At 41.5% G+C, this 23123-nt stretch overlaps 1 protein-coding gene across 2 annotated transcripts in view; it reads left to right on the forward strand.

Moving 5' to 3' along the window:
* Window positions 1-23123, forward strand: part of SH3GL2 (SH3 domain containing GRB2 like 2, endophilin A1) — a 152653-nt gene that overhangs the window by 127501 nt on the left and 2029 nt on the right. For both annotated transcript variants that reach the window (XM_084628749.1, XM_084628750.1), the window contains exons 4-8: window positions 9332-9475; window positions 13009-13142; window positions 14669-14827; window positions 16334-16437; window positions 21232-21362. In XM_084628749.1, coding sequence (XP_084484875.1) covers window positions 9332-9475; window positions 13009-13142; window positions 14669-14827; window positions 16334-16437; window positions 21232-21362 — 672 coding nt within the window. The remainder of the gene's footprint in view (window positions 1-9331; window positions 9476-13008; window positions 13143-14668; window positions 14828-16333; window positions 16438-21231; window positions 21363-23123) is intronic.

Genomic DNA, 23123 nt, shown 5'->3' on the forward strand with positions numbered 1-23123 from the left:
AAATAATATTCTTTGAGGCATACTGTGCAGTAATTAGCTAACAGCTGAATGGGTTTGTGTGTCTGCAGAAGTGTGTAGACATCTGCCATAGCATAAAATAAAATAAAAGGCCATTAACCAGACAAATTTCTTATCAGAGTAATTGGCCAATTTTCATTCTCCTTGAGTGAGTAAGTATTAAGGTATCGTATCTTCCTCTTTTGTGGGTCTTACCTCTGCAGCATGCAAATGTGACCGGTAACATGTATAAACAGAAAAGAGAAACAAAATCAGATCTTACAAATGTGATTCTAAAACATAGTTCTGGAAATAGTTGCTGAATGGGAGCCTACATTGGTTATATTCTGGATTCTGGCCAAGATTCTCAGCAGTGCGAATGATTTGGGGTGCCTTAGTCTCTTGGGGGTCCAACCTGAGTCATCTAAAAGGGGCCAATTTGCTGAGGTGAGATGCCCAGCACTTTCTGAAAAATCAGTCCCTTTAAAGATCTCTTGAGTTGAGCACCCAAAATCTGAAGAACCCCAAGTCACTTCTGAAAATCTTAGCTCAGTGTTTAAAAATACACACATGGCCTCCGCACCTTACAGGATTCCTTCCTCGGGCCTTGGTGCTGCACAGTGCTTTAGTGAGGTTCCATGCTCATACAGGATCTGCCAGCATGGAGCTCATTGTTGGATTGGAGCTACAGGCACGCAGAAGACTCAGGTTTGGTGGAAGGATAGACTAGTGCACTGTGTCTCAATCTTTTTGCTATCAGGGACCAGCTTGTTGCCTTCCTACACTGTGTCAGGGAGATCTCAGGAACCTCGGTGCTGGTCCAGGGACTGGTCGTTGAGAAACACTGGACTAGTGTGATACAATGGTCGATTTATGAGCGTTGCAATGGTTGGCTTGCAGAGATCAGACAGAAACAACAGACAGCACTTGCAACAGTTAGGCAGCTTAACCAAGAGGAACCAAGGCAAAATCATAAAAATCTATTTTAAATATTCTAGAGCTGGAACATTTGAGTCATATGTAATGTATCAACACTATATATGAATCCTGTAAGAATTCCATATGCTGTGTGAAACAGATCAGTAATCTAACAGTGATGTAAACATGTATAATTAATAGACAGCTAACATATTGTCATTACTTCTGACTGCCCCTACCCTGCCATGAGGCTTGCTGGAGAAAGCTAGCAAATCTACTGACAAAAGCAGTTAGATCTCTTGGGTGCTCCTATGCAGTGCAGTCTTCATTTCTGTGCTCAATTCCCACTTTAGGCAGCTCCCCACACAAATTTTTATTTCAACTTTATATAGTCACAGAAGTCTCTTCCCCATAGAAATGCACAGGAGGGGGCAGAGGGGTTTGGAGTGGTCTCCCTGCTACCACCTTTCCTCCTTCCTGTTGTGCACCATGACACAGAAGGAGTCAGCAGCGGGTTGGTGTGCAGATGTTCTCATACTATGACACAGGCGTGTGTTTGTGTTTCAGTGGTTCCTTTCCTCTGCCTCACATCGTGACACAGGCAGGAATCTTGCAGGAGCCTGCCTCCCACCGTAACACTGTATGGGAAAGGCATAGCTGGTGGTTACAGCAAAGGTGAGGAGTTATGCCAGGGAGGACCCTATCCTTCTAGCAGCTGCATTTCTGGTAGTTCTCAGCAGCTCTCCCTACTGCTAGCAAACACAACTCCTATGGTTATAGTCATAGCCTGAATAAATAACATCCCTAGCTCCTAGAAAGTCCAATCTGTGCTGCAGTCAGTACTGTCCATTTTTACTTCACCATGCTGCCCGCTGCTGAGAGGTGAGGAGCTATGACTCCGGCTGACACTACTTTTGGTTCAAACAAAAAACCTGCAGTTAACAAAGTAGATGCCTCTATTCTACTCACGTTCAAGTATTGACTCAAATTGTGCTGTGAGGAGAATAGGAAAGTTATTTTCTTTATGAAGTGTTGCCTCTCTGTGGGGCTGGGAGCTGTTTCCATGTGAGCCACCACAGTCTCAGAGGCTGCAGTCAGCACATTTGAACAGTTGGGAATTGGAGGCAGTATCTGACAGAGAGACCAGCTAGTGCAGCCAGGTGAGGGGAATGCAACAGAGCAGAATTGCAGGCCCTCCAGGCTGAAGGAAGAGGGCTGAAGGAAGAAGCTGAAGGAAGATCCCTGGCCTGTGAATGGGGCAAATTATCTGTTCCCCTGCCTCTTCCCTCTCCTCAGGTCTTCCTGCTCTGAGTACAAAAAGGAAGATGCAGGGCTGGCCAGCCTAGCCTGCAGAGGACTGGGAGAAGGGACAAGGGGCTACAGCAGCTCTTTTTGCCCTACAATGAGCTTATGTGGAGAGGAAACAGTGTAATGAAGCTGTCCTGTAGTGTTAGGTAGCTGCTCTTCCTTACTACAGTCACTGCCATCAGTGGGGCAGGAGGGAAGAGACCCTGGCAATGAATTGGGGAAGGGAACAGAGGCTTGCAGTAACTTCTTGTTCAAAGATAAGCAAGAGAAATGGGATCATGAGTGACTGAGCTCGACCTTCCAAATAGAACCCAAACAGTTGGTTTTTGTGAAGAGTGGAGAACAGGAAGGATTGCTGACAAGACTCATGGAGGAGCGTGTCCCTCTTTCATGCTAAACCAACACCACTTTTACCAGAGGCAGTGATCTGGGCATAACTTCGCCATAGTGCAGCAGATATTGGAAGTGGAGTATCCTAAAAATAGGAGTCTGCAAAGCTAGGCCATAAATTATCTTTGATCACTCAGCAGACATTATTTCAAAACTATTAAAAGAATAGAAGGCTACCATTGAAAGGCCTTTCAGAACATACTTGCCAAACATGAGAAAGTAGTCAGTGATGGTGCAGTCATAAATGAGGCAGTAGCTTAAACAATTCAAACCCAGTTCAAAGATTTCCAAAATAACCCATGAAATTAAGGGCTTGATTCTCCTTTCACTTACACCAGTGCATATCAGTGACAACTCCACTGAAGTCAATGGAGTTATGCCGGTGTAAAACTAGCACAAGAGGAAAATTAGGCCCTGTGATTCAGTTAATGACATACAATTGTGTGCAAATACAGTGACCAGGAATGCTGCATCACTGACGGTCTTCTAACTACTGGAAAATTACTTGAATTGGCATGATACAGATTCCCTCCAATTTGATGAATCAAAGAAAGTGACTGGCACAGCTTAATTGGAGATATTTGTGTGTAAGACCACAGCAGTAGGGAAGATAATTTGATGACACTGCTGCTGATGATGAAAACAGGAGAGAAGGATATTTATGAGTTTAAGAAGCACTAAACAGAAAGCAATGGTAATTAAAGTGGCTTTTATGTCAACAGATGGAGCACTGTTTATTATAGGGTCCAAAGCTTCATTGCTCATCATCATCAACAAGCACTCTGCAGAGAAAGCAATAAGCTTGATACATGTTACGGACATAGTAGTAAAATTGTTAGCTCCCCTTTCAAGCCTGAGGCATTCAACAGTGTTATCCAGATTCAGCCACAAGCTCCAGCTGCTCTGCAGCTATCTGGCAGTGCAAAGGTAGCCATACACCTAACTTAACTGCTTGGTTACAGTTGCTTTGCAAATCAAGAGAGGCATAAAGCAACTGGAGCTAACAATGAATCTGGCCATGGCTTCATTGGAAGTCTGCTTAGTAAATAGAACTGGTTGAGAAACACTATTTTTTCTCCCAGAATTTTTTTTAAAATTCCCCAAATTTCTTCTTACAATTATTTTTTTTGTTGTTTTTGTTTTTTGATGAGATACCACAAAAGTGCCAGTTTTCAGAAAACAAAACACAGGTTTATTGGCTTTTGTAAACAGAAACATTTCCTGTTTGGTTTGGATTTTGATTTTGATTGAAAATTCAGAAAATTTCTAAGGAGACAAACATTTTCTGCACAAACTTATTTTCTTCAATAAAATATCTTTTGTTGGGGGCAAGGGGGAAGGTTGAGATGAAATAGAGCTCTACTGATTAATATGATGCACCCTGAGGAGATCTGATTCTGCAGGCTGGGATGTGAGAGTTTAGCAAAACTTTAGTTTGACACTGTTAGTTTCTAATTTCAAATTTTAAAAAAATCTTTTACCTGACATTGGTATATACTTGGAATGAAGAAATGGGAAATAGGACAAGCTTTTCGTGATGCTGTGTGTGACGGGGTTGGGACTCACCACCGCAACTCCTCCTACTGGCACATCTGGGAATTAACTCTGTATGTTGCGGAGTGCCCTCTGCCAGTGGTGTCCCATCCATCATCTGCTGTGCTGGTATCTGGACTCGCGTTGCTCCCCACTCAGCGATGTCCACTTCAGGACACTGCCCTCCGGCAGTGCCCCCAGTCCATCCTTGCCCCCTTCCACAGGGAGGGGGGGTTTCCAGTTCGCTCCTGCCACAGTGGCCAACCACAACCCACAAAGGTCTAGTTCTTTGCTCAAGGGCTGGCTGCAGTCTATCACGGCAACTCTTCCACGGTCAGGTGCTGTACAAGGTGGGGGGGACCCAGGCCCACCCACTACTCTGGTGGCAGCCTCTCTGCCCTCCTTCTCTCCCCTCGCACCCTCTAGGCCCTTCCGGTCAGGGCCCACAATCTGACAGGTATCGGGCTGGAGCTCTCCTCTGCTCCCCCAAGCCTGCCCAACACTGCGCTGTCCAAGGTGCTGTTCTCCTTAGCTCAGGAGACAGACATTCCCCTCTGAAGATCTGGGAGAAACTGATGGCTTCTCTCCTGGGTTCCCTCGGCTCAGCACTGATTGGCTCCCCCACAGGCCCTCTCCGATTGGCTGCCATTCTGCGCAGACACTCTGGCCTGTTGTAGCCCAGTCTTGCCTGGGGGGTGGGGCACTGCCCCACCACAGTGTGATAAGCTTGATTTTGCACTCGAAAGCTAACAAACTCTCACTTCAGGGAAAAGAGAGCATATTGTTAACAGAAGAGCAATGAATTTACTGAAAGGGAAGTTGGGTTTGAAGATATCACAAATGAAAAAAATAATTACAGAACTGCCTAACCATGAAAATAACCTCATGGGAGATTGAAGGGGACAAAAAATTAATATAATTAAAGGTCAGGGTTGAATTGGCTAACTTAAAAAAACAGTAATGCAGAAGGAATGTGACATTAGATTTAAACAGTGAGAAATTGAAGCCGCTGGCAATGTTTGTTTTAAACTCTATTATGGCAGCTTTTTAAACTGATTGTTGTTCTTTTTTATATATTTCAGTGTTGTGAGTTCTCTGCCAAAGTGAATGAGATGTGAAGAACTGGTCTATACACACTGGAAAATTACATTGTGTTAGAATACAGTGTTAAACACTGTGCAGACACAGACTGTGTTTGTGTTTAGTATCATGTCAGCAGATTGTGAAATGTAGGAACATGGATTAATATGGATCCCTCTCTTGGTAGAGAATCAATTTCTTAATCTGCAGATCCAGGGTTCAAATTCCTTTACAGGTGACATGTTTTTGATCACAATGGTCCTTTCTGGCTTTATCATTGTATGAATTCATTAACATATTTGTCATGCTTGATTTCCTCTGTTGTTCATCTATTTGTCCCTTTCCCCTACTCTCCTTTTCATCTCCACATTTCATCATTCTTGTGATAAAGGAAGGGGTGTATCTCCCTTTTGTGAACACCTAGCCAGCCAGTTAACTGTAAAATCCCTGTTAGTTTTCTACTTGCTTTACTTGTAAAGTGTTAAAAAGCCCATAGGTAAAAGGAAGGGAGTGGGCACTTGACCAAAAGAGCCAATGGGAGGGCTAGAACTTTTTAAAATTGGGAAAAAAACTTTCCTTTTGTCTGTCTGTGGTTGTTCTCCAGAAAGAGGGGACACATGGCAGCAATGCTATAAGCAGCTTTAAGCCAGGTATGAAAACCCATCAGATCATACCTAGAGACTACTCATTGGAAACTTTTAGGTTTGTAAGTAGATCAGAAAATGAAAGGGCTTGAGGGTATCCCACAGGGAGGAGTTCCCAAGTGCTCCTTCCTGGGTCCAAAGGGGTTTTTTGCACTTGAGTGGTGGCAGCATCTGCCCATCCAAGGTCAGAGAGAAACTGTGACCTTGGGAGTTTAATACAAACCTGGAGTGGCCAGTATTAATTTTTAGAACCCTGGCAGGCCCCCAGCTTCTGCACTCGAAGTAACAGAGTCAGGAATCAGCCTTGACAATTCTCTTCTCTGCTTTTGATCCCCCTCCCCCTACCTTCCTATCTGGCCAGAGTGTGCCCCCTCCTTTTATTTATTCTCGTGTTTTTTCCCTTTTTCGTGTCTCCTTTCTCCTTTTCTTTCTTAAAAATATTCCCCTTGTTTCCCATTTAAATACACCTTACTGCCTCCTCTTTGTCTTTCTCTTCACCATTCCCTTTCTCGGCTATCTGTACTTTTTATTTCCTCATGTTCCAATATTTTCTCTCTTATCTTTCCCCCCTTCTTCTGTTTTCTCCATTATGTTCAGTTGTCAGAGCCCTCGTCTTTTCTTTCCCATAGTTCCCCAGCTTCTTTTCTTCTCCTCGCCCATCTCAGGATCATTAGCCGGGGGTAACATGAGGGCTAGCAGACTACTCTTTTTTTTTTTTGGTACCCTGGCATCTTAAGGACCTGATTCAAAGCCCTTTGAAGACAATGGGAATCTTTTCATTGACTTCAATGAACTTTGGATCAGGTCCTAAGAGAATAAAGTGTCAGACATCTTCCAACCCAGCAATAGCAGAAGAATGCTCCCTTTTGCGGCATAGAGGTGGAGTGTGCTGTGGACACCTCATTAAAATTGAGTCTCTTTCATTGGATTGTCAGTCTTCTGCCTGTAGTTCTGTACAGTTTGGGACCAGAAAGCATCAAAAATTCAGAGTAGCATGGTACAGTGGCACTTTTGGGTAGTGAGAGGACTCTGCAAAAACATACACTATGCTAAAAATACACTACTCTTTCATAATGTTCTTCACAGGCAAAATATGTAGACAGGCAATTTCCTGGTTTTAGCACATAAATGGCACAATGTGAAAAGCAGCAGTCTCCAGATCTTCATTCATAGTATTTCCACTAAGAGTGAATTAAGCGAAGAGTAAAATACTTCTTGGATCCATTGTGCTTATGTACTGCTGTGGTGTCCAAATACTGAATAATCTGGCATCTGTGCCACAATACTGATGCACAACAGGGAGGATTACAGATGGCATGTCCTCCTTAATTTTGAATTGCTTTTGCTCTTCTGAATTTAAATCAGATCAGACGCATAGAAATATTCAAATGTATGTTTGTTTTGTGGTTTAAATTTTTTTCCCTATTGTGCAATGGTTTACAATGGTACAGTTGCTTATCTATTGTAGCTGACAAAATTAGAAATATAATACAATATTAGAAATATAATACAATGTACCCTCAGTAAGTTTGCAGATGACACTAAGCTGGGGGGAGAGGTAGATACGCTGGAGGGTAGGGATAGGGTCCAGAGTGACCCAGACAAATTTTAGGATTGGGCCAAAAGAAATCTGATGAAGTTCAACAAGGACAAGTGCAGAGTCCTGCACTTAGGACAGAAGAATCCCATGCACCGCTACAGGCTGGGGACCGACTGGCTAAACTGCAGTTCTGCAGAAAAGGACCTGGGGGATTACAGTGGATGAGAAGCTATATATGAGTCAGCAGTGTGCCCTTGTTGCCAAGAAGGCTAACGGCATACTGGGCTGCATTAGTAGGAGCTTGCCAGCAGATCGTGGGAAGTAATTATTCCCCTTTATTCAGCACTGGGTGAGGCCACATCGGGAGTATTGTGTTCAGTTTTGGGCCCCCACTACAGAAAGGATGTGGACAAATTGGAGAGAGTCCAGCGGCGGGCAATGAAAATGATCACAGGGCTAGGGCACATGACTTATGAAGAGGGAACTGGGTTGTTTAGTCTGCAGAAGAGAAGATTGAGGGGGGGATCTGATAACAGCCTTCAATTACCTGAAGGGGGGTTCCGAAGAGGCTGGAGCGAGGCTGTTCTCAGTGGTGGCAGATGACGGAACAAGGAGCAATGGTCTCAAGTTGCAATGGGGGAGGTCTAGATTGGATATTAGGAAACAGTATTTCACTCAGAGGGTGGTGAAGCACTGGAATGAGTTCCCTAGGGAGGTGGTGGAATCTCCATCCTCAGAGGGATGGAGGGGGTTGGACTAGATGACCTCCTGAGGTCTCTTCCAACCCTAATCGTCTATGATTCTATGAAAGCACACTGTATATGCCATTCTTAAACTCTTTCTGAGGTGGCAGCATTCACCACACAATATGGGCTATTGAATTAGTTAATTTCTTCATCTTTATTTTTGTTTTTATCAATTCTGATAATCCAGGTGTCTTTTTAAACAATCACTGTTTGGGCCGGGGGGGAAGGGAGGTAAGTTTTTTGCAATGGTGTATTGGAAGGAAATATGAGCTGTAACACAATTTCTTTTTCATATCAACCCAGGTGTCTTCCCAAAATCTTAGTAAAAATAACAAGGGGATTGCAGGCTTTTATATGCCCATATTTTCTGAAATAATATTTGATATATGTTATATTCAATAAAGAGAGAAAAACATATTACATCTAGGAAATATGGAGGACCAGATTCTGGCCCCTACTGCATCATCTTTGGCTATCCACTGGTGCAAAGCTGCTGCAGTGATCGCTTAACTGGCTATCTAAGGATTTCCCAAGAGTAGTAGGGCCAGCATAGTGGTTTCTATGCCCCCTCTTCACCACCACAGCTGCAGTATAGGGCATATGACTGGGCATATGGGAGTGTGACAGGGGATTTAGCATACCCTGCTGGTCCCCAGCTGCTGTAACAGCCTTTTGGTAAATGAGTCTAGATTGCACCATGAGACTGGACTGTTGCCCACTGACCTGAAGACTGGGAGAATGTAAATGGTTTAGAGCTTCCTTCATTTTCCCCTACCCTGAGATGCAATAGGTAACAGGGACTAGTCTCTAGACTGTTCCTGGGGCTTTTTTTGTTCTCTTGAAATCCAGTGAACATCCCAGGTCAAATTAAGTCACCTCTGATGTCAATGGCAAACTTCCTGTTGATATCAGTGGGGACAAGATTTCACCCCTTCTCTCCAAAAATTTGCTGAACATTGAGAGTGAATCTTCAATTTATCGAACATACATGTTCAGTAGCAACTTCTATTGTACTTTGAACATGTTACAAGTAGCTTAGTAATTCTTCCTCTTTTTTTTTGAGAACACAAGGGAGCTCTCCCATACTCTACATATTGCAGTTTAAGATGCAGTACTTATACAGTCTATACCCCACTTACTACCCTTTGATAACTCTGTTATTGGTCTGCTTGCAGCTTCCAGAGCTAAACTCAACATGATCAACACAATGTCAAAAATTCGAGGGCAGGAAAAAGGACCAGGCTACCCTCAGGCTGAGGCCTTATTGGCAGAAGCTATGCTGAAGTTTGGAAGAGAACTCGGAGATGAATGCAACTTTGGTAATGTGGTTTCTTCCCTTTAAATTATGCAAGTATATTAGTGCTTGTGTAGAGTAAGAGCTTTGAAGAACAGCCTGCAATAAATGCAAAGCCCAGATACTGTCAGACTGTTCAATTCCGAGCAGGTCTATGTCAATCAAGATGACGTAGATCCAATATCTTCCCAGGATGGGAAGTGGAGATTGTTTTCTTACTGGTGAAAGCCAAGCCATTTTCATTTGGGGTGATATCTAGATCGGCTTTATACTGCCTTACTGTGTACATTGTGATGATGCATTGTGACCAAAAGAGTTGAATGGTCAGAAGCTATACTATTATAGGGAGTTCATGTCCTCCTACAGTCATGCTAAAAGCTCACCTGTCCTCAGACTCCTTACAGGAGGATGTCCCTACCTTCACTGCAGATATGGAATAAAGGCTAACAACAAATAAAAATCCAATGTACAATAATGAGTTGAAAATGTTAATTCCTCTCACTCTACCTGGTCTTTTTGCTGCTACATTTTAGGGTACTAGTCCACACACTTTTCTCATTCATTATCCATCAAAACTCCCATTGAAGTCACTGGGAGTTTTGCTGGGTAAGGAATACTGAAGATACTTTTCATCAGTGGAGGTCATCTTTAGCCTAATCAGTGAGCTTACATCCACAACAGGTTCTTGTTGTATCTCCATAGCCCATTTGTGTGTAGCTCTGTGCAGTCAGTTATACACTAGCAACAGGTAGGTTGCTTGAACAATAGCTTGAAAATTCTCTTCTATTCTAAGCTTTAATAAAATTCTATTCCTGGACATGAAGACATCTGCAGAAGAAAGGTGTCTTCTGGTTTGGTTTAAACCTCCTAGACCCAAATTACCTACTAATTAATTTAGCAGCCATGGACTGATTCTGCTGAACAGTGCTGGCTTTTTTAAAAATCAGTTCTCTCTCTCCCTCTCTCATGCTAAATTTCAAACCATATTTTTAACAGATTGGCTAAATAAAGTGTAATCTGAACAAATTGCTGTGTAGGCAAAAGGCAGCCTCGCTATACCATAGGTTCCTACCTACTAATGCTGCTTCTAGGTATTAGTCATCATTCCTCTGGATGCCTAGAGCAGGCTCTCTGGTTATATGATATGTTGGTGAGGTCCTCTGTTTGGAAGACAAAGCTAATGACTGGGATTTGTTGTTCGGCAGGCTTACTTTTCTTGGTGTGCAGGTCCTAGTTTCATAAACAATTTATTTAAAATTAGACTCTCTTCCTCCATTCCAAGTATCAAACCAGGTTTGGATTCTCTGCTACTGCTTCATGGGACAGATCAGAAGAGTAGTTTTTGTGGACCACAGTTGTGGGGGAGGTTCAAAACCACTGGTGTTTGGTGGCTACACTGGGTGTGCAATGACCATCATCTCTCCCAGCAATAGGGCTGGACTCTTTCATAACAACTGAAGGTATTGGGAGGTGGGCTAAACTCCTTGACCTGCTGATGCATCACTGCCCCAAGGAAGCCTGGCTTGCTTATCTAGGATCAAAGTGAGGACATTAACCCCCTAGAACTTGTGCTGTTGCATGTAGCATGCGGATTCTCTCTAAGGAACCAGTCCTGCAGGGTATTAAGCTCCCTCATATCTTACTGAAGTCAATGAGAGTTGAGGGTATTCAGCACCTTCCAGGAGGCCCTCAGAATCTTTGTAGGACTGGGCTTTAGAAGAGCAGCAGTGTGCACCCTACAATTTCCCCAGCCATGTCCAGCATAGTAAGAAAGCTCTGGGAACATATATGTGGCTAACACTGCCCCAGACACAGTTTCTATTAGTAAGGACAAGTTTCATTCTTTAGTGCTCATATAGCTAGTGTCCCTTATTAAGGTTTCAGCTGCTTTGCTCTGCAGGTCCTAGTTTTGCACAACCAATTTCTTTGAGCCTCAACACCTGCATTTAATGTTAGGAGGAATTTAAAAAAAATTTAGCCTTACCTTGGGAATAGCGTAGTGATGGTGCTGCAGTTTCATTTTAAAAGGAAATGATCAAAATATTTTTTGCTTAAAATACGATTTTTCTCACTATTGCTTCAAATATCCCTTTGGGAGGGCAAAACTTAAAAGCTGACTCTTTACTGAATTTGACTTTTTGATTTTCTTGATGTGACAGTTGTTTAAACTGGCCAAGTTTTGTTTCCTTACTGCTTTGAGGACATGAGTAAAAAATTTTAAAGGTGAATTGGAAGATATTTTACAAAAAAATACATCTACTATTAACCAGAACTGTTTAAGCCTGTAAACATTAAGAAAATGCACTGATAGCCCTAATACCACAAATAAATACATTGTGAAAGTAAAATAAATTCTTTACCTGCCCAGACCTGAGTTCAGAGTCCTGTCTTCCCCTTGTGAGAGAAAGAATGATAGAAAAGTAGGGCTGGAAGGGACTGCAGTAGGTCATCTAGTCCAGCTGCCTGCGCTGAGACCAAACCAAATTAGATGATGACACATCTAATACCAGATGTGACCCCCTAAGGAATGCAGCTCCCTAACTTCGCAGTTGGGATGTTATCCACTCGAGAGGAGAAGCACAGAATCCTGATCCCCTGAAAAGAGGAAGGCTTGTACTGTGGTTAGGGTATAGGAATGGGAGTTCAGACTCCTGTGTTCTTTTTCTAGTTCTGTCTTGGACTTCCTGCACGACACTGGGCAAGTCACTTAGGCTAACATTTTCAAAAGTGTTGATGGATTTTGCCTCCATTTTTGGGTGCTTAACTTGAAACATCTAGATTCTGATCTTCAGAGGCTCACCCTTCCAACTGACTTCTAGTGTATTCTGTTTATGAAGGTCAACTCTATATTACATTTTGAAACTGAGGATTTTATTGAATTAAATATAAAAATCAATAATATAGCCAGTACAGGGGATACCCTCTGCTTTTAATATTAATTTTATTTTGCACTGTCCTTAAAATCTGAATTTTCAGAGCACTGAATAATTCTTTACTGGGCTGTGAGTAATTGCATTTTAGAAGTTGTTTCTGGAGGTTTTGTCACTAGGATATCGTAAATTACAGGATAAGTAGTCAGTTTGTCAGATTGTCAGTATGATGATTCTGATAAAATGCTCAGCAGTGACATTGCTAATGATTTTGACATATAAATGGTCAGAGTCAACACACCCCATTTAAAATTAATAGGGCTGGTCAGACCTCTTGTAGAATGACTGTTTCACAGAATCTGCAGCCTACAGAAGACAACACTGCATCAGGTGTAGATGGTTTATCTCTGGCAGGTTTTCTTTTACCACCATGTGGGCCTTTGATTTATTTATTTATTTTTTTAAAAGGAGCTTGGATTCTGAAGTACAGTTCAATTTCTGTGGCTGCAAAACTGTAACATCAGTTGTGGCCTTCCCACAATGCCTCATTTTTCTGCCATGTATTTAAAACTGAAGATTAAATTTTATTCTTAATTGAGTTCTGTGTTTTGGCTCTGTTCTGTATTAATGCAGCACCACATCCCACTGTTTGTATTTAAGGTAAACTAGACATACTCTTCTATTCCAGGCCCAGCCCTTGGTGATGTTGGGGAAGCTATGAGAGAGCTTTCTGAAGTCAAAGATTCTTTGGACATTGAAGTGAAGCAGAACTTCATAGATCCCCTGCAGAATCTCCATGATAAAGATCTGAGAGAAATACAGGTATTGCCAGAGATGGAGTTGAATGATTTTGGAAAGCCAGATAAATACCCTGTATATTTTCAAGACTCTTACTTCAGCTGTGAGGCTCAAGGTCTTTGTAAATCTCTAAAAGGCCTCATTTTTTCTCTTTGAATAATAAAAGTCAAATCAATTTTCTTCCGTTCAGTGGCTTTCTAAAATGTTCAGGAGCAAAATGCCAACATTATTTTTAGTGACAAACTACATTGTCTGTCCTGAAAAATCCATTATTGTGCAGGCCTTGCTGCTGTATTCTAATTCTAGCATAAAACATTCACTTACGAATTATAAGTGATTTTCTAGTGTGCATTTAAATAATTTAGGCCAGTGTTAATGATGGCTTACCTAAGATCCAGATTTTGAATAGCTGCCTCTGAATTTGCACTTGTAGTTTTATATGCTTGGCGATTTGCACCCACAAACTCCCCAGAATTTGAAACACAATCTTCATTTGCATGTGCAAATTAGGTAGTCAGCCAGTTACTTTATTTGCAGGTGCAAATGCTGTATATACACACACATTTGTTTTTTGCTGGTGCAAGTGATATCACGCACACAATTGTCGGTATAAATTTGGGTCCCAATTCTGCAAACCCTTACATGTGTGTAACTTCACACATGTGCATTCAATGACACCCCCCCGGGATAAAGTTAAGCATATGTGTAAGTGTAGAATTGGGGCCTCAGAAGGGTACCTTGACGTTTTAAAAGTTTGCTTAATGTTTGCTGAGTGAATCATGTCAGATCACAAGTTATTTCTTGTATTTTGGTAATGAAAACTAAAATACTCATGCTTTAGTTCTTTACTTTCTCAGCCCCTGGGCCAGCAGTGGCATTGGTAATCATAGGAATGGAAGGGACCTCAAAAGGTCACCTTGTCCAGTCCCCTGCACTTATGGCAAGACTAAGTATTATCTAGACCACTCCTGACAGGTGTTTCTCTATCCTGCTCTTTTAAAAAATGCTTTAGTGAACCTAATATGGAATTTGCTAACTACGTATAGTGACAGCAGTGATGTCTGGTAAGTTAATAAATCACTCAGAAATTAAGATGCACTGCTGATCTTGTGAGAACTGCAAAAACTATCCCCTCATCTGCACAGGGAAAGAAAACTAGAATGTAAAGAAAAAATTGTTCCTAAACTCCTGGGGGATATGCACAATATGCAGATAATTCTAGATTATAAATAGAACTATAAATTACTATCAGCTCTCATGTTTCTAGGTGTCACTGCAATTTGCCATTGTGTACTCTTTCTATAAATTACTTTGTGATGGAGCTGCTTTGATGTTTTGACATGAAATGCCATGGTGCTCCCTTTGAAGTGTAAACCTACCTTGCTTTTCTATACTCCTTTACTCCGGTAAAAGTGTTATGTATAGTAGATTGGCAGCATATATTTTCAACCTCTGTTGACTGACTGAATGTAGTGGACTTAAAGCAAAGAAAGAGGAGTTGGGAAACAGTTTCCATCATATATACACTATTTCCCTTTCATATTTTTCAGCACCACCTGAAGAAAATGGAAGGTCGACGCCTGGACTTTGATTACAAAAAGAAAAGACAAGGCAGGCTTCCTGATGAGGAGCTACGCCAAGCTCTGGAGAAATTTGATGAGTCCAAAGAAATAGCCGAGTCAAGCATGTATAACCTTCTGGAGATGGATGTGAGGAAATCTCTTATTTATGTTCTGAACCAAGTTTTGAAATGAGAGGAAGAATGGTCCAGCGGTGAGGGCACTAGACTGACTTTAAGTCCCTGCTCCACCACAGACTTCATGTGTGACTTCGATCTTTCAGCCTTTCTGTTGATCAGTTCCTCATCTGGAAAATGAGAATAATAGCACTTTCCTACCTCACAGGGGATTGTGAGAGACTCAGATATTATGCTAAAGGGGGCCATATAAATACCTGAGAGAGAAAAATTATTCCACTGTTAATATTTCATTCTCACTAACAGTTTAAGGTTATTTATGGCAAAAGAAAGAGTATTTCCATGATCAGAATTATATAAATGCTTGTCCACAAGTCATGATTTCCCATAAACTCTGGTACATGACTACTCAAACATGGCTTGGCAATGTAACTTCTGCTTATAGAATAGGTGAGACTTGAGCATTATGCTGGAAAAATGAGTAGCATTAACTGAAACCAAAGAGACTGGAGTCTTTTTTCCCTTCATAAATAAGGTTGAAAACTGCAAAATCGAAAGAAGTCAATGTTACTCCTTCTTTTGGAGGAAAGAATTCCTCTAAACTGAAATATATTCTATTTATTTTCTATGCACTTGAATCTACAGATTCAGTGTTTCAAGTGAAATAGATAAATGAGTGGACTTATTTAGATTTAAATTCATACCCACTTTAAGGCCCCTGTATACTGCCAGAGCAGTGGAAAGGGGCTTTAATATAACTGAAACTATGTACATAAAAATAAATATAGCTGTCTTGGAGTGCATACAAGTGAAAAGGGTAACTGCTCAATACAGTCTGGATATTTTTTTTTATTTCACTAATTTTTCTATCTAGCCCCACTTGGCTAGTTTGTCTTGACCTAGATTGTATCATTCAGACACTGTCAAGAAGTTCTGTGGGGAGTCACATTGCCCCAGAGGGAGCACTGGGAGGCATTCTCCCTAAGGAAGAGACAGTGACTGCACTTCCACTACTTATACCTCATTTTGAGGGGCACTTTACTCTTTCCCTATGTGGCCAGCCAGCTCTACTGTCCTGTGTGTAAGGAAAACAGAGCTATGGCCCTCGTCATTCTGCATGCCTCAAACTCAGGTTGCACAATGTGAGGGCAGGTTCCTTCTGCCGTCCTTCCTTATTGCCCTTTTCTCGTTCTTCTGTACGCAGAATTCTCAGAACGAGGTAGGTCTTGAGGCCCCTTGCACATGTGACTAAGCCCATGGAGGTGATCAGCTGAGAAAGAGCTGTAGCTGCAGGCCCCATATATGTGGCCTAGTGGCCTAACCATATGCAGTAACAAATAGATAAGCCAAGCTTAACTGGTCCCTAGTTATTATCTGACTTATAAAGCGGAGCCGAGATTACGGAGAGAAAGGAAAGGTACCTTTGCAGTGTCAGCGCGGTAATGTTCCGTGGAAGCTGTTTGAATAATGCTGCTCAACAGTATTGAACTAAGACTTGATTTTTCATGTTGATCCTCAGATTGAACAAGTGAGTCAGCTTTCTGCTCTTGTAGAAGCCCAGCTGAAGTACCACAGACAGGCAACACAGATCCTACAGCAAGTTACTGCCAAGTTGGAAGAGAGGTAACATTCACTTCTCATCAGACTCTGGAATTTACTCTTCTTACAAAGGCAAAATATGTGCTGGTTGTAAGACATTTAAAAGATCTTTTCCATTTTACAGTCATAATAGTGCTGTCATTTAAGACCGTTGCAAGTCTATGTTCATGTTGGCTGGAGACATTAGTAAGTAAAATCATGCACTTTTATTCAAGTGCTCCTGACTTAGGCCCCAATTCAGAGAAAAAACTCTCCTATTCAGTAAAGCATGTGCTTAACTGAAAGCATGTGCTTCTGTCCAGTTGAAGTGATGGGAGTTAAGCATATGTTTAAGTGCTTTGCTGGATGGATGGACTTAATCTGCTTTCAGGAATCAGAGCCTTGGCATGTATCAGTTTTACATTGGCTTTCTAAAAAGCAAATGAGTTGTAAATTATCCTAATTGAAGGACAATATCTTTTTATCCTGTTCCCCATCACCCTGCACACACAGTGAACTCCATGACCCAAAAGGGGTCTTGAGGATCCCCATGATCTGCCACCATTTGTACAAGGGTTGTCGCATTGAGTTTGCCCCGTTCCACTACTCCCCTGTGGCTGTGCATATCCTCTCAGAACTGACCGTGTCTTTTTACTGTTACAAACCTGTTGTTACTTATGCAGTTCTTTGCAACTAGATTAAACAGATTGGTTCCATTTGAAAAGAGGACAATTGCTGTTTAAAAAGAAAATCTCTCATCCACCCCCCGGTCCCCCCTCCCCCCCACACACACTTTGGAAAACAGATCTGAAAGAAACTCAGATGATAACGCAAGGGATTTATTTGCCTTCTCTGGTTCCATTTAATCCTGAATGACTCTTCTCCTAAAATCTTGGACATGGAAGGAAGTGACCATAAATCTGAACAGCTGCTAATGTTAATATAGTGTTCTCGCACATTCAGTAAACTTAATACAAAGCAAAGTCTTCATGTTTTTTATTTTCTGCTGTCAATGCTATAAGTCTAGTTTCTAGTAACACTAGGCCTTGCCATTTCATTATTTGCTAATGCACACGTTTGCTAGCACACACATCCTATACTGTCCTGACTCCTACATTTGTCTTAGCTCAGTTGCAGCTTGAGCATAATGTACAGAACTTGTTATGGCAGTTAGACTGCTTGGCAGGGTGGTTTTGGCTGCAGTTTGCAGAACAGTGTAAGCAGCCAGCAAAGAAGGATTTCCAAGCCATTCTGAATGAATACCGTAATTCACGCATTGTGTAGAAGCATTAAAATGATCAGACATGTTGGGTCACAGTCCAGATGTTATGTTACAAGCACATGCCAAAGTGGACATGCCTCCTCTCCCTTTAAGACCCAAAGCCAGCCAGCCTCTAGCCCAGTGCAGATCCCCCTCTGCTCTCTTCACATATCTGGTAAATGTCTAGATTTTTTACCTTGTTTATAGAACTGGTCAGGATGCTTTCAGCATCTCGAGCTCCTTGCACCAGTCTGGTCAGCAGCAATGGCTTAAATATGTTACTGTTCATCATCACCAGCAATAAAGATTCTGAAGAACAAATTATGCCTTGATTACACCTTTCCAGCCACATTTTCTAGCAGTTATGCCTCGATTACACCTGGGTTCGCGCAACCTTCATACCCATAGGCTTGTCCAGATGTCATTAATGGCAGAGTTGGACCTACGTGATTTTTTTACTGATGGTGTTATGCAAGTAGCAAAGAACTGAAATGAATTTCCTGTACACTGCAAAGCAACCACGATGGGGGGAAAGCTTTTTACTTGTAAATGGAGCTGATTTGATACCCAGTCACTGAGAGACAAACATGTAATCTCTCAATGCCAATTTTACAGTCACTTTTCAAGATATAGCAGCACTTCCCATTGAAAAGGGTTTCATTTGGGAATGACACCTATCTGCCTCCCCTAGGTCACTCATTTTTCATGGCCACAAACCTTCTGGCTCCTAAAGATCCCATCGCTACCACCTCTTAATCAACCTGAGGTATTGGCACTGAAGAATGCAAAGCGGGCCCTTCCTACCTCTAGGGGCAAGGTGCACTTTCTACTCCCAGCCTCTTTCAGCCTGAAACAAGAACTGAGAGTCCAGCCCAGGTCTTCCAGTATTGCTAGCCCCAAGAGTTCAAAATCTATGAGTCAAGTCCCCAGCAGTCATGATACTGGCTTAAACAATCATGAGATTTTAATGTCGCATTCTTTTTATTTTCCCGGTTTTCTGAGCTTTTGGGGTACACACAGGTCACATTTCCAAGCTTTCTGCTGCAACCATGTGGGCTAGAAATGTGGTTTTGTTTTGTTTTGTTTTTTAAATGAAAGCTCAGATTTCCATGAAATGACATCATTCCAGGAGCTGGGGTTGTAAGAAAAATACTGAACTTCATGATACTTGCAATAAAATCATGAGAGTTTACAATACTGGACTGGTCTTTTCATTTTAATCTTAATGAAAAAATTAAAAACAGGCTTAGATCACACTTTTGAAGACACTAGCATGGTAGAGTTGTTTGGCCATCACTCTGGGAGCCAGTGCTTGTGAGTTCTTGTCCTAGCTCTGATGCTGGCTCTCTGTGTGGTTTTTGACATGTCACTAAACCTGTCCGCCTTGGTTTCACAATTTGAGAGGAAATGATACTTGCCTCCCTCACATGAGCTTTGTGAAGATTAATTAGTAGAGCTGATTGAGAATTTTTCATCAGAACTTTGAATTTTTGCAAAATATTAACTCCTCTCTATAAACTGGTCAAAAAAGATCAAAACTTTTTAATGACTTTTTTCATATATTTTCATCAAATTTTTGACCAGCTCTATTATTTAGTTAATGCTTTTATAGCACTCTGAAAAGGAAAAGACCTATCTAGGGCTGAGTAGTATTAATATTTTAAAGGGTGATCAGACCCTGGATATAAGAATCAGAACTGCCATAAGTGAGAGAGGAATTTTCAACAAAAGCCATATAGCAGACATATTAATATATGTGCTTTGTACCATTAGCACTAATGGCAGCAAACCTGGCTCAAACCAAAGTTTGAGCAACATTACTGAAACAAAACTCTTACTGAGTCCTATCCAAAGGTTTTTACTCTGGTATAGTTTGTCGAACTTGTTTGTCGAACTTGTTGTTAAAAACTTCTAACGACACAGTGCTGAGTGGAAAAATTACTTCATGTATCTGGCTTGTGATGCTCCTTCTAATACATCCCAGAATGATGTTTGCTGCCTTTTGCAATAGTATTACATTTTGGACTCTCGTTTCGTTTGTGATTCACTATAAACCCCACATCTTTGTCTGCAATACCCCTTCCCAGGCATTCATTTCCTACTTTGTGTTTGTGCAATTGATTAGTCCTTCCTAAGTGTAATACTTTGCATTTGTCCTTAATGAATTTCATCCTATTTATTTCAGATCATTTCTCCAGTTTGTCAAGATCATTTTGAATTCTAATCCTGTCCTCCAAAGTGCTTGCAACCCCTCCCAGCTTGGTATCATCCACATACTTTATATGCATACTCCCTATGCCTTTATCCAAATCATTTATGAAGATATTGAATAGAACCGAACTCAGGACAGATCCCTGCAGGACCCCACTTAACATGCCCTTCCAGCTTGACAGTGAACCATTGATAAGTATTCTCTGAGGACAATTTTCCAACCAGTTGGGCACCCACCTTATAGCAGGTTTGACTAGGCTATATTTCCCTAGTTTGTTTATGAGAAGGTCATGAGACAGTATTCAAAGCTGTACTGAAGTCAAGATATATCACATCTACTGCTTTCCCCCTATCCACAAGGCTTGTTACCCTGTCGAAAAAGGATATAAGGTTTTGACATGATTTGCTCTTGACAAATCCATGTAGACTGTTTACTTATCACCTTATAATGAAAAGAATCATTAATTGAGTTGAACAATGCATAACATTGCCATTGGGAGAATGGGTATCTATTGCAGTTGTGACCCCTTCTGTGAGATAATTGTCCCCATTTACAAATGAAATTACTTTGGTCTTGAAAATCAGTGTGGTAATCTCACCCTTATCCACCCTTGTTCTCCTCTCAAAAAGCAGCACCTTTGTTCAGGTGAGGCCCAGAAGTGGAACAGCAAAGATCTTGTGGGTCAGAATCAAGCTGAAGAGCTGGCTCAGAGATGCTTGTGCAGCACCTGCCCTCACTATATGTCCCTGAGGCTATGTTGTTTGTCCTTTCCTTTCATGAGAGCCTCCGTTCACTATGGTCTTGTCCTAACTGCTAAAAAAAAAAAAAAAATGTGTGTTTAACCTGGAAGTATCTAACATGCATGAGCTATCCTGAAGTGAAAACACAGTGAAGAATAGGCACTTCAGTTTTACAGTGAAATAAACAGCCTTATACCGCTTGCAGGGGTTGACCTTGGTGAGCTTGCCTCACAGCAAAAATGAAAGTACCTGGTCTTCGCTGTGTTTTTACCTCAGGATAGGTCACCTGTGTTAGTTATCTGGAGCTAAAAAATGCACCTTTTGTAGCCATTGAAGACAAGGCCTATGAGTCAAAGGCAAACCAGTCTAATATGCTAATTCATAATGGGAGAGAAAATTAGCAGCCCCACACAGTGATGTCAAATGATGTGCTTTTTGTAGTGCAGACTAACCTAGCAGCTGGAGGCCACTCCATATACCAAACTCTGTTTAGTGTGGCCCAATACCGAGCCTGAACTTCAGCCTTGCAGTAAAGGAAGAAAAACCTCCATCTTTTACTAATCTCAGTGTGTGGTCTGTTGACAAGAAACTACCTTTGTATATTTAACTTTCTTCACATTTTTCAGAATAAAAGAAGCATCAACTCAGCCCAGAAGAGAATACCAGCCAAAACCCCGTATGAGTCTTGATTTTTCCAGTGGTGAGAATACCCAGTACAATGGAGGGATATCCCAGACCAGCACCCCAAAACCAACAGGTAAAAGGAATGAGGAAGGAGAATGTAGTCTTGTCTGTCTGAATCTTTTGCTATGATGCAAAAGCATGAAGTTCACTTTTTCAACTTAGCTTTCCCACAACCAGAATACAACCAGCCATAGTGAAGGGTGGAGGGGTAAAGGTATAAGGGAGAAGAGGGCAAAGCTATTGAAACTAAACTATCAATTACACTAAAGGAATTACTCCAATGGCCAACTCTGGCACTGTTCTCTTTATAAAGGGCTCAGATACTATGTTGTTAGGTATAGTACAAGCACCTAGAGAGGAGGATGATCCATTTTATTAAATATGTGGCTTAGTGGCCAGTGATTCCATCAATCACAGCATCCTAAAGGGATGGTCACATAAAATTTTCCTTAAAATTTAGATTTTGTAAAAATGGATACTTAGAAAACCTAGAGGTCAATTGAAAGATTTCCATGAACATGTATCGCGCTGCTCCCCCCTTTTTCCCCCACCCAAAAAGCACTCCTATGCAGTCTTTGTAACTCAGATATTTTAGCTGATCTTGAAAGTGAAAATGACTATGAACAAAAGTGGAACTGATGTTCATTGTTCAGATGAGAGAAATGCAAATTAAACAAAGTGCATAAACTGTGACAAATGTCTTATTAGTAACTTAAGTAATTGCTTTGTTTAAAATGTTCACATGTTAAGATGACATCACTTTGCTCCTTACAGGAATACTTTGTCATCACATGTCATTATGATAAGGGGTGTTCTCTCTCCCTGAACCCAATCTTGCAAGGCCCTGAGTACCCTCTACTCCCATTGACACCAGTGGGAATTGCAAGCACACACCACCTTGCAGGATTGGATGTTTTCTCCCGCTAGTTCTGTAATCAGGATTTCCTTCCTCCCCGTCAGATCTTGATGTGCATGTTTGACATCCTCAATGTGGATGCACAACACCACCTCCATTTTGTATTCTGTAACAGCAGCTAGAAGCTGCCCTGTAATTTCAAACACCCCTCCTCACCCTCACAGTGCCAGAGGGGATGAGATACAGATTCCTAGTGCGTGAGTGCAGCCTGTGACTTACTAATGCTCTTCCAGTCACAACACTAGCTATTTTTTCTTCACTTTTTTTTTTTTTGTGCTGGGACTAGGACTGATGTGATGTAAGTTTCCCTTTTTTCTGCTACAGAAACAGAAATTCAAAAAGAGTTAAATGCAGATGATGCTGTATCTTCCACAAACTAGATTTTTCTCTCAGGGTAGATACTGGCATTTCATTCGGACACTTTGCTAAGAATAGGTTGCCACGGTTCCTCAGTAGGAGCCCCATCATGTGAATTGCTGAGCACCTCCAGAGAGTTTAATGCTTTGAAAGTTGTAGAATAAGAGGCTCTTCAGAACCCACTTACCACAAAAATGAGAATGGGAGAGAATTGGAAAAAAAGAGTCTCAAGCACTTAGGCCTTGTTTACATTTAAAAGTTTTGCCAATATAGCTGTACAGGTGTATCTATACTGCCATCCCTCCTAGTGTAGATACAGTTGTACCAGCAAAAAAACAAGTGCTCTTGCTTGTATTGTTTATGCTAGTTCCCTCAGTGACATGTCTACAGTAGAAAATGCTCTACTGGTATAGGAATCCCAGTTCTTCTTGGCATATGTGCAACGTGCTTCAGGTGGCACATGACCAGGACTCATCACTGAATTTGGTCTGCTGGTTGGATCATTAGCTTCCCCAGTGAAAGAAGCTATTAAAAGTGAAGTTTTGCCTGAGTGAAAGAAGC

The sequence above is a fragment of the Lepidochelys olivacea genome, assembly GCF_965140295.1.
Source record: "Lepidochelys olivacea isolate rLepOli2 genome assembly, chromosome: 5".
Lineage (NCBI taxonomy): Eukaryota > Metazoa > Chordata > Testudines > Cheloniidae > Lepidochelys > Lepidochelys olivacea.